General features: G+C 35.2%; 6 protein-coding genes and 1 non-coding gene across 7 annotated transcripts; 1 reads left to right on the top strand and 6 right to left on the bottom strand.

Annotated features, from left to right (window-relative positions):
* Positions 1-197: 197 nt before the first annotated feature.
* SET2 (histone methyltransferase SET2) lies at positions 198-2,333 on the bottom strand (the record flags this gene model as incomplete). The annotated part of the gene is made up of 1 exon (XM_003957860.1): positions 198-2,333. One exon carries the CDS (start codon positions 2,331-2,333, stop codon positions 198-200), a length of 2,136 nt encoding a protein of 711 aa, XP_003957909.1.
* A 519-nt stretch (positions 2,334-2,852) lies between these two features.
* QCR8 (ubiquinol--cytochrome-c reductase subunit 8) lies at positions 2,853-3,137 on the top strand (the record flags this gene model as incomplete). The annotated part of the gene is made up of 1 exon (XM_003957861.1): positions 2,853-3,137. The coding sequence occupies one exon, from the start codon at positions 2,853-2,855 to the stop codon at positions 3,135-3,137; it is 285 nt and encodes a 94-aa protein (XP_003957910.1).
* A 68-nt stretch (positions 3,138-3,205) lies between these two features.
* Positions 3,206-5,599, bottom strand: HAL5 (protein kinase HAL5; the record flags this gene model as incomplete). Its single annotated transcript, XM_003957862.1, has 1 exon — positions 3,206-5,599. The coding sequence occupies one exon, from the start codon at positions 5,597-5,599 to the stop codon at positions 3,206-3,208; it is 2,394 nt and encodes a 797-aa protein (XP_003957911.1).
* Positions 5,600-6,194: 595 nt separating this feature from the next.
* KAFR0F01800 (cAMP-dependent protein kinase) lies at positions 6,195-7,469 on the bottom strand (the record flags this gene model as incomplete). The annotated part of the gene is made up of 1 exon (XM_003957863.1): positions 6,195-7,469. The coding sequence occupies one exon, from the start codon at positions 7,467-7,469 to the stop codon at positions 6,195-6,197; it is 1,275 nt and encodes a 424-aa protein (XP_003957912.1).
* A 375-nt stretch (positions 7,470-7,844) lies between these two features.
* On the bottom strand, positions 7,845-9,512 carry JJJ2 (Jjj2p; the record flags this gene model as incomplete). Its single annotated transcript, XM_003957864.1, has 1 exon — positions 7,845-9,512. One exon carries the CDS (start codon positions 9,510-9,512, stop codon positions 7,845-7,847), a length of 1,668 nt encoding a protein of 555 aa, XP_003957913.1.
* Positions 9,513-10,239: 727 nt separating this feature from the next.
* On the bottom strand, positions 10,240-10,311 carry KAFR0Ftrna14E. Its single transcript has one exon. It is a non-coding gene; the product is annotated as a tRNA-Glu (tRNA).
* Positions 10,312-12,115: 1,804 nt separating this feature from the next.
* Positions 12,116-13,021, bottom strand: KAFR0F01820 (uncharacterized protein; the record flags this gene model as incomplete). The annotated part of the gene is made up of 1 exon (XM_003957865.1): positions 12,116-13,021. The coding sequence occupies one exon, from the start codon at positions 13,019-13,021 to the stop codon at positions 12,116-12,118; it is 906 nt and encodes a 301-aa protein (XP_003957914.1).
* Positions 13,022-14,233: the final 1,212 nt, after the last annotated feature.

Below are 14,233 nucleotides of genomic sequence, written 5' to 3' on the forward strand. Positions count from 1 at the left end.
TTTTAGGAAATATGCATGGTTAAAGTTAATGAATATCTTGGTACTTTCTGAAACAAAATACCAGTTCATGCTGAATTTTTTGCTATATTTGAATTTATATATGAGAATGGTCTGCCTATTTTCAAGTTTGTTTTAAATAATATCACATTAATAGTACAAAAGTTATGTTGAATGTTAATAATTTGATGGTGGTTTTACTATTGTCCGACAGCACTTGCAGTTGAACCATTCAAATGATGCGATGATGAGGCTGATGACTTGCGGTGCTCTTGTTTTTTCTGCTTGTATTTGGCAATGAATTTATCCATGTATGATTTGACAAAGCTTTTCACTTTTGCATGTTTATCTTTGTTCAATTTCTCAGGTGGCATATTTTTGGGATCTTTTTTCAATTCCTTTGAGGTTAATATCTTGACAATATCTCTAGAACATTCTTTCATGTGATCATGAGTCAAGTGCACATCAGACTCATATTTTCTCACTAAATTTGGCACAAATGATGCAAAAAATTTGTTCCAGTGGTGTTCATAACGATGAGTATGACGTTTTGGAGTTGGTTCTTTTTTTATGTTCTTTTTGGTAGCATCATTATTCTTCTCTTCCTCTAAATCTTTTTTCTTATTAGCGTCAGCAATAATTTGGTCAAGAACATTTCTCTTTTCAGTTTCCATCTTCATTTTTAGTTTCATTTGTTCTAGTTCTTCTTTCTTTGCCCTCTCTATGGCATTTTGCTCCTCTAAGAAATATTCTTTTCTCTTTTTTCTTTCTCTTTCTTCATCAATCCTTCTCAATCTCTTGTTGCGCTTACTTTCCATTCGACTATTAAAATCGTTTGACCTATATCCAGAATTATCTGGCGGTTCGCTTAATTTCCGCTTTTGTTGAGCATTATAATACATAGGACGGCCATTTTCTTGAATGATTTCCCATCCAGGTGGAAGTCTGACTCTTCTGAAATCCATAATTTTGTTGATAGTTGAGGAGGAAGCGGAAGACAATTCACTTATTTCCCTTTTTGATATTCTAGTGTATGTTTCGTAAGCATCCCATTTCTCTAATAATTTACTACATGAGCCTTTCAATGATGGATATTTTTCTGAAATCATAGTTATACTTGTATCAATCTGTGACGCTACTATACCGTTTTTGGTTGTCTTGGGTAGATTATCCAAAAAATTTACGATAGCCTCTTCGATTTTGATATCATCCGCAAATAGTTTTAGTAATTTGGTGAAACATTTATAGCCATGTAATTTTATAACTTGATAATAGAGACTTTCATCTGAAATCAAATACAATCTCTTGAAGAGCTTTGATGCAATCAACGTATTTTCATTCTGTAGTAATACACTCATCACTCTAGTAACATCCTCTATTGTTTCACAAGGTAGATCTTCTAATGATTCAACGAATTCCACATTGATATTTTCGCTACCTTCTTTACTCTTCACGATCTTTTCACCTTTTGCTTTCTTTTCCTTGATCCATTTCCTCTCCATAGATACTTTTACACCCAGGGCATCAGCATAACTTTGCGGTAACAATGATGCAGAGTCTGTTTGAGTCTTACCGCCAAGAAATCCAATACAATTTGGCTCTCCACAGTAACATTTTTGGGCATTAGCACCATATCTGTCAACGTTATAATCAAAGGTAATCTCTTCTCCCTTTTGAATCTTCCTCTTAGAAAATATACCCATTTTCAATTTACCATTTACAACCCACTTATTAACATATGCATTGGGGTTACAAGAATGATTACAAAATCTTCCTAGAGCACCTTTTCTAGTGGCGTCAATAAACTGACCATTTTGTAACATCATAAAATAAAAATGTTTGAAATGCATTTCATCGTATTTTATTAATCTGTCTCTAAAACTTTCTTCATCTATAACTTCACCGATATACTCATAGATGAATTCATTAGCTTCAAGATCTGTGTTACATCTAACACCATAGCCTTTCATTTCAGTTTGAAAAACAGATATATCAGCATATTGTTTTTTTTGAAACCTCTGATTCTGACAATTCTCACCGCATGAAGACTCACACAATTCGTTAATACATTCTATCAAAGTTAATCTATTAATACAATCAGAATTTTCGTCACAGGACATGTTATGTCTATTACCGTCCTCATCGACAATTATATTCTCAAAACAGTCGCAATCCATGAACTCATTAGGTGAATTCCCCAAAGATTTATTCTGGTAGGTACATGTATCCAAGGCAGTAAATGTGCTTAAAGCTTCCACAGTCTTGTCTTCTTCGTCGAGAAAAAGGCGGACCTCCGCTTGGATCACGGTAGAAGGGGAATTAGAACTCGATGACATAATGTCTTTCGTTATAGAGAATCCTAAACTACTTGTAACGTTGCGAAGAAACCAGCCAAAATGCAGCCAAACTGTCCTTTCCTTCTATCAATCCTAGAGTAAATACCTCTTCCATTTCTCGTGTTTACTATTTTTCAATGGTAGAAAAAAATCATCACGAAAAAAAAAAACAGAAACTGCGAGAAGTTCTTGAATGTGCGTATAGTGTGGGGTGTGGGTTAAGTATACTCATAGTGAGAATTCGGTCATATTACAGTAACATATGATATTATTGCAGCATCATATATATCATAAAATACTTGTTACTCTCAGTGCGACATATATCTAGAGATTGTCATTTTTCTACCAATAAGATTGGAGAATGGTCATTTCGGACTTGCCCATCTTTTGTCTTTTTTACGGAGAATCTGTGGGAAACAAGTATCATATATAAAGAGATAGAGATGATTCATTAATGAGGCTATAAGATGTTCTCATATGATAGTCACACGGTTTATATATAACATATTATAGTAGTCGATGGGTGGTCCAGAAGCGAGAACATATATGGGCTGGTGGGGCCATATGGGGTCCCCCAAGCAGAAAGGTATAACGTCATATGCCGTTTCTCCTTATGCACAAAAGCCTCTAGCTAATAATTTACATAATGCCTTCTTCAACAGTTTTAGAAGATTCAAAGCACAAGTTTTGTTTGTGTTAGTACCTGCGGGTCTTTACTGGTACTGGCTGAAGAATTCAAGAGAATATAACGCTTATCTATATACTAAAGCAGGAAAGGAAGAGTTAGATAGGGTTAATGCATAATGGGGGTCGTTGGTCTACATATTTCATTTACAATGTATACATAAAGTGTAATTTGAGAAATAAAAATATTATTTATTCATGCCAATTCTTCTCTTTTCTTCATACACGGGAAGTATATCGGAATTTCTGTAAGAAACACAACATCTAGTATGTTTCATCCATGGACCATGTAGTAATTCCTCGACTGTAATCCTCTTTTGTGGATTCCATTGGAATATTTTGTACAAAGCAATTCTTCTCAACCTATTTATTTCATGGTTAACATGTCTCAAATCCTCAAATACGTAAAATTGTTTATCCTCTGTTATCTCCTCAACAAATGATGCATATAATGCATCTTTCTCCTTGACAGCAATTTTCCAAAGGTAATGACCCAGTACCATAGTACAATAGACAACACCTATACTCCAAAGATCGACTAACCTGGGGTCATATTTTTTATCCTGTATAAATTCTTCAGGGGCGACGTATGGTTCAGACCCCATTGCACCACTCTGGAAATGAACATGTTTCTCCCATGCCGTTTGGAATACACAACTGGTACCGAAATCACATATCTTAAGGAGCCCGTTTGGATGGAATAATATATTTTCAGGCTTCAAATCACAATGTGCGACCCCATGATCATGCATGAATTTGACACCGTGCAACAATTGTTTCATGAAACAATCAGCTTCTACAGGATGTAATGCTGTACCACCTTTGGATTTTCTTGTTAATAAACTGTAAAGATCCCCAGATGGGCAAAACTCCATAACTTCAATAAATGAATCGTTATTTTCCATTAGATCAAAAATTTTTAAAATATTAGGAGGCGGAGAAGTCTTCACCATAGTACCATTATTATTAAGGCTTGTATGAGATGTACTCAGTGAGTGTCCTATAATGAACTCAGACGTTATTTTACTACTGAATTTTTCTACTTGATCAGTACTTCTTGGTTTCAACTCTTTAACTGCGAAAAAGATTTTACCCTCTTTTGTAAATGCCTGAAGAGGTGGTATATCGGTGTACTTGATAGGTCTTGCGCATACACTGACAACACCGTAAGCCCCGTGGCCAATGTGACCAATACTCTTACCATACAAGTCTGAAAATGCTGGTATCTCATTTTCGCCTGATGTATCTAGCGTGGTATTGTTATTAATAGTAACGGTTTTTATTTGTAGATGGTTATGAATCTTTTCTGATAACTTATTGATCAATTTCAATTCTGGAGAACTTACCGCAGCCTTGGAGTTCACCACTTCGGGGATCTTCCCATCTTCTTCTTCATCATCGTCTGAAGAAGTGGAACCGTTGGAGCGACTTCTTGATCTATATTTATCAACTTTGTCTGTAGTTTTGCATGCAAGAATTCTTTTAGGAGGTATTAAGGACTTTGCATTTTCGTATTTATTAGGGGTGATCTGATAGTCTGCATTAGCCTCATCAGCCTTAGAATGATTTTTAAAAATACCAGAAAAGGAAAAGAGGTTATTTCCTGTAGGACTTTTAACTTTATCTGTGTCAACGTTACCAGAAACTAGTGACAACATCTTCAAGTTATGTTCATGGGAACCATTCTCGAAAACTTTGAAGCTTTCCACCTGTAAAATACATTTCAACTCCTCCTTATCCTTTTCACTGACATTACGAGAAGTCGGTAAAGTTGTAGCACTTATCGTATCTGCATGAGCTCTTCCACGGATATAAGGAGGCTTAGGGCTACTCATTATGGAGCTGTTAGTGTTATTAGCACTATTTATCGAAGAAAATGAGTTTACTTTTTTCAACGATAGGGACCTTCTGGCATTGGAGCTATTTGCTTTTACACTATTTCTTCGACTTCTTGACCTATTGAAAATCTGACCTGTGCTATTATTATTGGAACATTTCTTGTTTTCAACACTTTCAGTACTTTCCTGGGAGGATCTAGATTCTAATCTAGCATCTAGTGAGATCAAGCCATCGATGCCCACAGGAGAGGTACTGTCTTTACGACTTTCCCTCTTACTTATTCTTTGTCTTCTCTGATGATCTCCCAGATTTTCTTCTTCATCGTCTTCTTCTTCTATTATATAATCACTCGTAAATGATTCCTGAGAATTCATCGATCCTGCCCTTGATAGAGTCATCTTTCCAACAGTTCGAACGCCATGCTTACCACTCAACTTTGGGCTTTGAACAGGTGAAACAGTATTGTCAGCATTCGCACTCATAGGGCTAGTTACTGCAGATCTGTTCCTAGAAGTATGAAGTTCATGTTCCTTAGAAGCTGTCAACTTACTTAATATTGAATTATCCGGATTTGCCGTTCTCTTTGTTTGAGTTTCTATTTTATTGGGGTGACCACCCTTGATGTTAATGGTACTATTGTTAGTACTGGAGGTACTCCTAAATAAACCCTTAAATGAAGCAGACAGAGAACGATTCCTCTTAACAGAAGCACTATCAGCCACTTTATCTTCAGATTTTAACATGTACTTATCTGATTTTTTTATTCCTAGCTTCAACTTAGGCTCTAGTGTTTCAAAATAATCTGATTTATGTAAATAAATAAGCCTATATTTAAAGAGGCTTGGCTTAGTTACCAAATACACTTTTTCTCTCTCTCTCTTCTTTTTTTCTATTGACTTTGATTTTCCTCACTAAACAAATATTACGAGCCGGGAAAAAAAAAATATCCTCATCTTGCGATGAAAAAAATGCAAATTACGTATTCTTTTTTTTGCCTTTTCGTCTCGAGGAAAAAAAAATTTTCACTCAAAATGGCACAAGTTTGATGCTAGAAATAACCATCCAGTACCATCAATGGCTGCTTTGGATCCTTAAAAATCGTCAAGGGCTATGATATACGAAGTCCCGATCGGAAACTCTGAGTTTTGTACATGACGACTCTTCGAGGACCAATAGTTCTAGTCTTTTCCATCAATACATCATGCTTAAGCAAATCTACTGTAATTATATACAGAAAGTCTTGTATAATATTTGGCGAACCTACACCTGGTTTCACAATTGAATTATTCTCCCTTTCCCCTCTTCTATGTTTGTGACATTTCTTTTTCAAATCCCATTTTAGAAATTTGTGAATAGATTGGAGTATGGATCCTCACATACAACACCATAAGTTTCATCCTCTTCAGGATATCTATCAAATTGGGATGTATCACCTTGTCCCTGCTGAATTGGAGGCTCATATGGCGTTTCAATATTTTTACTCAATAATTTGTCCCAAATAACTTCACTAAACCATGGGTGTCTCTTAACGTCTTCACTACCATTCTGTAAATTCCCCAGTCTATTACTCAGATCTTTTGTAATTAATTGGCTTAGTAAGTCCCTTACATCAGGATGGAAAAATGCGGGGAACTTTAATTTGGCATTCAAGATATTTTCGTAAGTCTTAACTGTATTGGAGTCATAAAATGGTGTGTGTCCTGCTAACATTTCGTAAATTAGTATTCCAAAACTCCACCAATCAACAGACTTATTGTAGGGTTTTGTGCTCACAACTTCCGGTGCAATATAGTCCGGGGTACCGCATAAAGTATATGTAACATCCGGCACATATTTGGCAAATCCAAAATCTGTTAGTTTTATATGGCCATTTTTGTCTAACAAAATATTTTCAGGTTTTAGGTCCCTGTAGATAATGTCCTTGCTATGGAGATATTCTAATGATAGGCAAACTTCGGCTGCATAAAACTTGGCCACAGGATTTGGAAATCTTTGCGACTTCCTCAATAATGAAAATAGCTCACCACCCTCAACATAGTCCATTACCATATATAAGTGCACCGAATCTTGAAAAGTCCCCCACATCCTAACAATGAATGGATGTGAGACAAGAGATAGCATAAGCCTTTCGTCATTAGTATGTTCTACTTGCTTTAACTTCACGATTAGTCGCTTTTTCAGTATTTTTAAAGCATAGAACCTACCGTTGTGATTAGATCTTATCAAATGGACTCTACCAAACGATCCTGTCCCCAGAGTTCTCAATATCTGAAAATCTTTCAGGGAATATTTTCCAGACGTAGGCTTACCTTGTAAATTAGGCTGTAGTGCACGAATTCGTCTCATTTCATGGTCTGCTGATTCTGGCATGTGTGTTTGGATTATATCATCTTTCAAGTCATCTTCTTCCGGTATAATTTGCCTTTGAAACTCGTTATAATAGACTGAGTCGGTAATTGATTGTTCTTCTCCTTTTGCCGTTAAATAAAGATTTGAAGTGGATGAGCCTGACGTGGCGTTACTACTATTGTCGGTCCCACTGTTGAAAGTATTGTTAGGACTCTGGATTGTATGCATCTTAGAGCTTTCGTGGATCAAATTTTGCATCGACATGACTTAATGACGTATCTCTGTAATAGAAATAGTGTAGTATGTCTTGGGAGCACTCAGAAAAAAAAAGCTGCAACTACTCAAGTCAATAAGAGACGTAATAGGATGCAAATGTTCGAGAAATATTACAACCTATACAATCCAAAGTAGAAAGGAAGGTTATTTGCGATGTGATGAAGTTAATTGAACTATTTTTCTCACATGCATTTTCGACTACTTTTTTTTCATCAAGCATTATATTTCCCTTTTTCTTCTTTCTCCGAAATAGTTAATTTTTCACTTTTATTGACACCAAAAAAATTGTGATTTTATTCCAGAGATTTAAGCCGACAGATGAGACGATGTATTAGCTTGATTGTATAGTAATTAATTATTAATTTATACTTGTGAGGAGTATACACTTTTACTTAGATTGATGAATGTCTGAGCGACGAGACTCTGTCGATACTCCAATTCGTTTATTTTGTTTATCAGCTCCAGATCGAATTTCCTGCTTTTCAACCAAAAATCAAAGTTTTCGACTTTCATTAGTTTTACATTATTCTTAACGTCAGAGTGTAATCTGTCGAAATATTTTTCGAGGAGTTGTTCCTTTATATTGTTACATTCATCATTGAAAATTATTACTTCCGTTCTACAATGTTCCAGTTGGAATATATCAAATAGATCAATTTGGAAATTTGGTATATCAGGGAATTTTATATTAAGATTGTTAAAATCTTGGCTAATATCGTCATTAACTTTTTCACTCTTATAAAATCTTGGTAGTGTATGATTTACTGCCTCGTGTAAATTTTCAGATGACTGCGAAAATCTTTGCTTTTTGCTAATTGGAATATTGTCAATGGTTTCATTGATATTAGTCATATCAAAGGATCTCTCTTTCCGGGTATTATCCTCTGTTTGTACTTTTTTCTTTTTACGCCGTGTTTCACCTCCTCCTATAGACAAGTCATCCATATTGATTGGGTCTTCAACCGTGGAACTTACGCCATCACTTTCAATTTCAGTTTGTACACTACTTTCTTTCTCAGCTTTACTATTGTGTGTATTCTGGTTCAATTTATCTATTATATCCTTGAGACTGTTCCAATGGCTAGTGAATTTGTGAGATGTCGGCGTGGATTTGATTGGGGACGTTGATCTTCTGTTATTTTCTCTTGTTTCGTATTTAGTTCGCGCATAATGTCTATTATCATGACTTCCAAATGTTTTGTTATTTCCACTGAAACTTTGGTTCGTGAATGGGTTTGAAGTATCTACCTTATGCAGTTTCGAACGGCCACTCACTTTTTGTGCATCTCCTCCTTTTCCTCCGTTATCATTTTCGGGTGTAGCCACAGTATTATTCAAGTTACGCTTTGCGGTATTGTTGCTGTGAGGAGGAGTGCCATCGCTTTTGGAGTCTGGAAGACCCGAGGGGCTATTTGAATTAGTCCTCGAAACATCATCTTCATCATCCTCAATGGGAGATTTTTGTGGAGTATATGGAATGTTATCATTAGGAATTGGCTCGTCTGGTTGGCTGAAATCTGTTTCTACTGTAAACATTGATTCATATTTGTTTTTTCTTCCAGGTTGCCCTCCAGTATCCTCTTTTTTGGAATATTTTTGAGTTCTTTGATAAGACTTCAAATTAAATGACTGGAATATTGGTACACTTGATTTATTATTCTCATTTTCCTCAGTGCCAAAGCCATATGGTTGTTGCTCATACGGCTTATTTTTCCTTCTTGGCTTTGGAGAATGTATCTCTGGAGATATGCCACTTTTGGAATTATCCCTTGATAAATAGTCATACAAACCACTCTTTAGTAGTTCTGCATCGTAAGCTCTTTTCTTTTCTACATCTGTCAGAATTGAGTGAGCATGAACTACCAGCTTAAATAATTCACCAGTAGCCTCTGATTTTGATTTATCAGGATGTAGCTTTCGAGCTAGGTTCATGTATGATTTACGTATCTCAATATCGGTGGCATTTGGCGTTAGCCCCAGTATGGAATAATGTGTAGTGTTATCTAATTCTATTTCAATGGTATCCGCCATTTGATCTCATTAAAAATGGATGTGTAATGAGCTATTTTAAAGCTAATGAAGTATATTACAGTGGTAACAAAGTGGATGGAAGGGGCAAATGTCTTAAAGCACTGCACAGACAGCAATGGTTTTCTGATCTATTCTTCATTGAAAAATGATATTTATGAGATTTTTTTCCTTCATGTAACAAAAGCGAAATGATTTTGGCGAATGGCCATGAAAAAGCATAAAGTGACAGAACCAAAAAGCTTTCAAAAAATGCTATCTTGGGGGATTTGAGACGTCTAATAGGTCAGTGTTTTTTAAAGTTGGTGAGCTTGATCGACTATCAACATAATTTTAATATAGTAGCCAAATTTAAGTTTTTTTATTTTAGTTCGGAATAATTTAATCTTTAGTTCTTCTTTCACTTATTCTCCAGTATAGAATTGTTAACGATATCGAACAAACAATTACTCAAAAATCATGTAAAACCGGAGCAATGAGATATTTCTACTATTGTTATATAGGGGACACACATTATATCAATAGTCTCAAAATCATTTAATCGTTTACTTAGCAGCTTCACCATCCAATTGTAAGATATTGTAACATGAATTCAAACGATCTTTATATCCCCAAGTAAGGCTGAAAAGCCAGAGATTCATTCCATAATTAGCTGGGAATTTGAATATAATTCCTAAATTTTACAAAGCAAAAATAATGGACGAGGACTGAGTTGAACGAAGTTAAAAAACTCCGATACGGGGAGTCGAACCCCGGTCTCCACGGTGAAAGCGTGATGTGATAGCCGTTACACTATATCGGATGCTATTTTCAGTTTTGTTGTAACATACAACTGGCTAACTACAACAGTTTTCAGATAAACTAATCCACTATATATAAACTTTGTGCACAATTCACACAAAATATGAAAATCTTATGCGAATGTGAATTCCTATTTATACTCTATTTGTGACTACCAATTCCTTACTCAAACTCCTTATGTGTATTCATTTAAAAATGACGGAAATGTTATTTCTACGATATGGATACATGGAAGAACAGTGTTGTATAGCCACTTACTAAATTAGGTGAGCTATGAACAAAATTATTGAGGGTGAAACAAACTATGGAAGGAAACTTTCCTGATATGTCAATGTTGGTTGCACCTCAACTCAAAAGACAAGAAGCAAGTATAGAAATTAGTTGAGGACAAGGACCTCAATAGAACAATTCAAATTAGTATTAGCTAATTTCAAATGTATAAAACTCAGACATTTTCAGAATAGAAATAGTTCGGTTATTTAGTTCTGACGTAAAGGAAGACCAGAGCTGATTTCTTGCATATTATTCTCGTTATGAGTGTTCATGTTGATATAATTCAGTCAAGTTATTAAAGTAATTCTTATTAAACAGTGGTTATGCCAAATAATGGGCTGGTTGTATATAAAATAAATTATATAAAATAATAGAAGTGAGACAAACCTTGATCAAACTTCAATGTTCATCTGAGTACTTATACTTTAACAACACATTTTGATTTATAACAATTATCATGTTCCAGATTCATAAGTTTGCGTTGTCATAAATATGATGCCATATTTATTACATCTTGGTACGTGGTCGTGTTTACCACGCCATGTTTATTGTGTAATTCTTCTAAAACTATCTAACTTTGCTATTCTAATTATCAAAACATTGAAGTGTCAGTATGATGCCATTTTAAACAAATTTAGTGTTACTTAACTTTAATTTAGATTATTTTATATAATCAGAGACAATTTACTACTAAATTCTACAACTGCGGCTTCTCAACGATTACAACTATGTTACATCAAAGTAAAACTACAACTGATAACAATACTACTTCCGTTCAAAGTACGAGATAAATTTTCAATGGATGTTCTTAGTTTACTGTAGAGATTATTCTTCCACTTAACTCAGTAAATAACCCTGCACGAAATTTTCCTCATTTCGTTACCTTATATACATATTTGCTTTAATATTACTTGTCGGTGCCGATATTCGTTATATCTAATATTGACTAGCAGAAACTTTGCTACAGCAAACGTCTGGATATCTTTTCAAGACCATTCCATACTGTATATATTGATCACTAGAACCTAATTCGTCTATTTTAAGAAAGTGCTGAGAATATTACTTGTCAAGCAGTTACAATTTTTGAATGCATAAACTGCCATGGATTACTATGATCGTACTGTTATTTGGAGGATAGTTTTCAAGTGGTCTTCTGCAAAAGGTCACTAACAGCAACTGACTATAAAACTGCTCTTTCTTCTTCAGGCTCTTTTAAAAAGAACAAACACATAGTTCCTGAATTGTAAGAAAATGCTAACAAAAAAAGAGAAGAGAATGTGATTTCAACCATTCACCATTCAACATTTTCTATTAATTTTAGTTCCAAAGAGAGTTTTTCGAATACAAGTTTATTTTGATAAAAAAAAATGACAAAAGAGTCTTACATATGCCTACATAGAATTTTCTAGGCTTTAGCTTAGACTGAAATGAACTAATGCTTACTTAATGAAGGAGAATGAACATAAATGCAGTAAAAAATGAAAAAAAAAAATTTCCCATAATCTAAAATGAAAAAAAAAGTTGGAATATGATCAGCAATCGACTAAATCTACAACTTCTAAGTGAATTGGTGAACATTGAGAACCAATACTCTCATCATACAAGTTGTAGAAGTCACCAGATAGACATTCGTAAAAGACATCATTGTCACCAATGGCTAAGTTACCATCTGGAGTAATGGACCAACCTGCAGCATAGATAGCACCGGCTTGTGGTGGTGGACCATCGAATTGGAACTGTCTGTTGGCAACGATGGAACCAATTCTACCCTTTTCATCGGTCAATATACTACCGTCTAGTGTCATTGCTAAAGTACCGTTATTCTTGCATGAAACTGCACTAACTGGGTCGCTGGATGAGGAAGAACTTTCCGAAGTTGCTGCTGAAGTAGAAGTTGAAGTAGAAGTTGAAGAGGATTTGTCTTTTTTAGTTGCAGAGGTGGAAGAAGATGTCAAAGTAGAGGCCTGTATTTGACCATCACCTATTTGAGAGACAGCTGCAGCGCTGACTTTGCTTTGAGTGGTACTAGTAGCGGCTTGAATTTGGCCATCACCTATTTGTGATACAGCAGTAGCAGTTGTCTTTGTCTTGGTACTTGATGATGAAGTACTGGTGGCAGCCTGAATTTGACCATCACCAATTTGTGAGACAGCGGCCGCTGTTGTCTTGGTCTTCTTGCTAGTGCTGGTTGCTGTAGTGGCTTGAATTTGACCATCTCCAATTTGAGAGACAGCTTCGGCAGTGGTCTTGGCTCTTTTAGCTAATGCAGTAGAAGTGGAAATTGGTTGAACAGCAATGCCAAAAGATGAGGAATAGTCTGTGATCCCACCGCTGTAAGTAGCAGTTGGTGTCAAAGTAGTCCAAGGTTCACTTGGAACATATGCGGATAGAGCAGTTGTTGAAATTACAGCAGTAGCTAAAACTTTTTTGTATTGCATTTTAATAGAGTATTGGAGATTAATTTGAGTTCAGTATAGTGATCTTTTTAAAGTTGATTAAGAGGGAAATCCTCAATCATATGTAAAATTTCTTCGATTTATATATGTTTTTGTGATCAAAAAATGAAAAAGTTGTTTTGCGTCTATAATTAGATGGCTGGTCTTTCTCCAGCCAATAAATGGTAATATATCAAGGTTCAATATACGCAATACAAAGCCACAGAAATCTCTTAGATCTCCAGAGCGTTAACTACACGTTTGCAAATTTGTAGTGTGTAAAAGGAAGTAATTCGGTGAAACATTCTCTACGCAGTTCCTTGAGATGGCAATCGTATGTCCAATCTGGCAACATACTTTCCCCATGTAAAATGCTGAGCAAAAATTTAATATTTCAATCTTGATGTACATGGCCTCATCAAAAACCTACAGTTAAATAAAACCTTATTTTGCCAAGATTCTCTTGGCAAAACTCAAACCAGCCATTTTGACTTTTTCGGGAAAAAAACAAAAGAGGAGGAACCAATTCCATTCCCTTTTAGGAAAAGAGATTGGACTTTTTTCTGATTAATTCGGCAAATGAAAATTATGCGGTCGACTAGAATGCATATAATGGCTTTGACTTTCGTAGCCACTAGGAAACGAAAATGCCAAGCTATTTGAATTCATACTATCGAATGGGCTTCTATCTGAGTTTTATTGGCAATTTTAACCTCGGGAAAAAAACATTTCGTTAGTCTTTTAGACGAGGGATGCTTACTCGAAAAAGAATAGAGAGGCTGCCAAAAGATGTGCAGTATCAATTTACTTTCTTCACAGTCTAGTTAAGTGAAAGTATGCCTGAGTTTATTTTGAGCCGTCATTCATAGATCTTCTATATATACATTATATTTTATGTTTCTTCTATTGCAATTACTTTTCCTAAAATGGAAAAACGTCTATTTAGTACCTCTTGAACAGGGCAAGCGTGAATTTATCTTCTAAATGGCCACTTTGACCACCATATTTTATCACGATTGGAGGTGTATCTCGATTGCTATTCGAACTAAACATCGTTTTAAATCACGTCATCACAAATATATATATATATATATAAATGATCTGGAGACTAAAAGAAGATGGACATAATAGCCAAAAAGTGCTAAAATTTCGCTTGGCTCAAAAGAGCATGAGGCGTAAACACTATGTGTGGCTCAGGGTATAAAGTTTGAGTAA

This window comes from Kazachstania africana, chromosome 6, assembly GCF_000304475.1.
Source record: "Kazachstania africana CBS 2517 chromosome 6, complete genome".
NCBI lineage: Eukaryota > Fungi > Ascomycota > Saccharomycetes > Saccharomycetales > Saccharomycetaceae > Kazachstania > Kazachstania africana.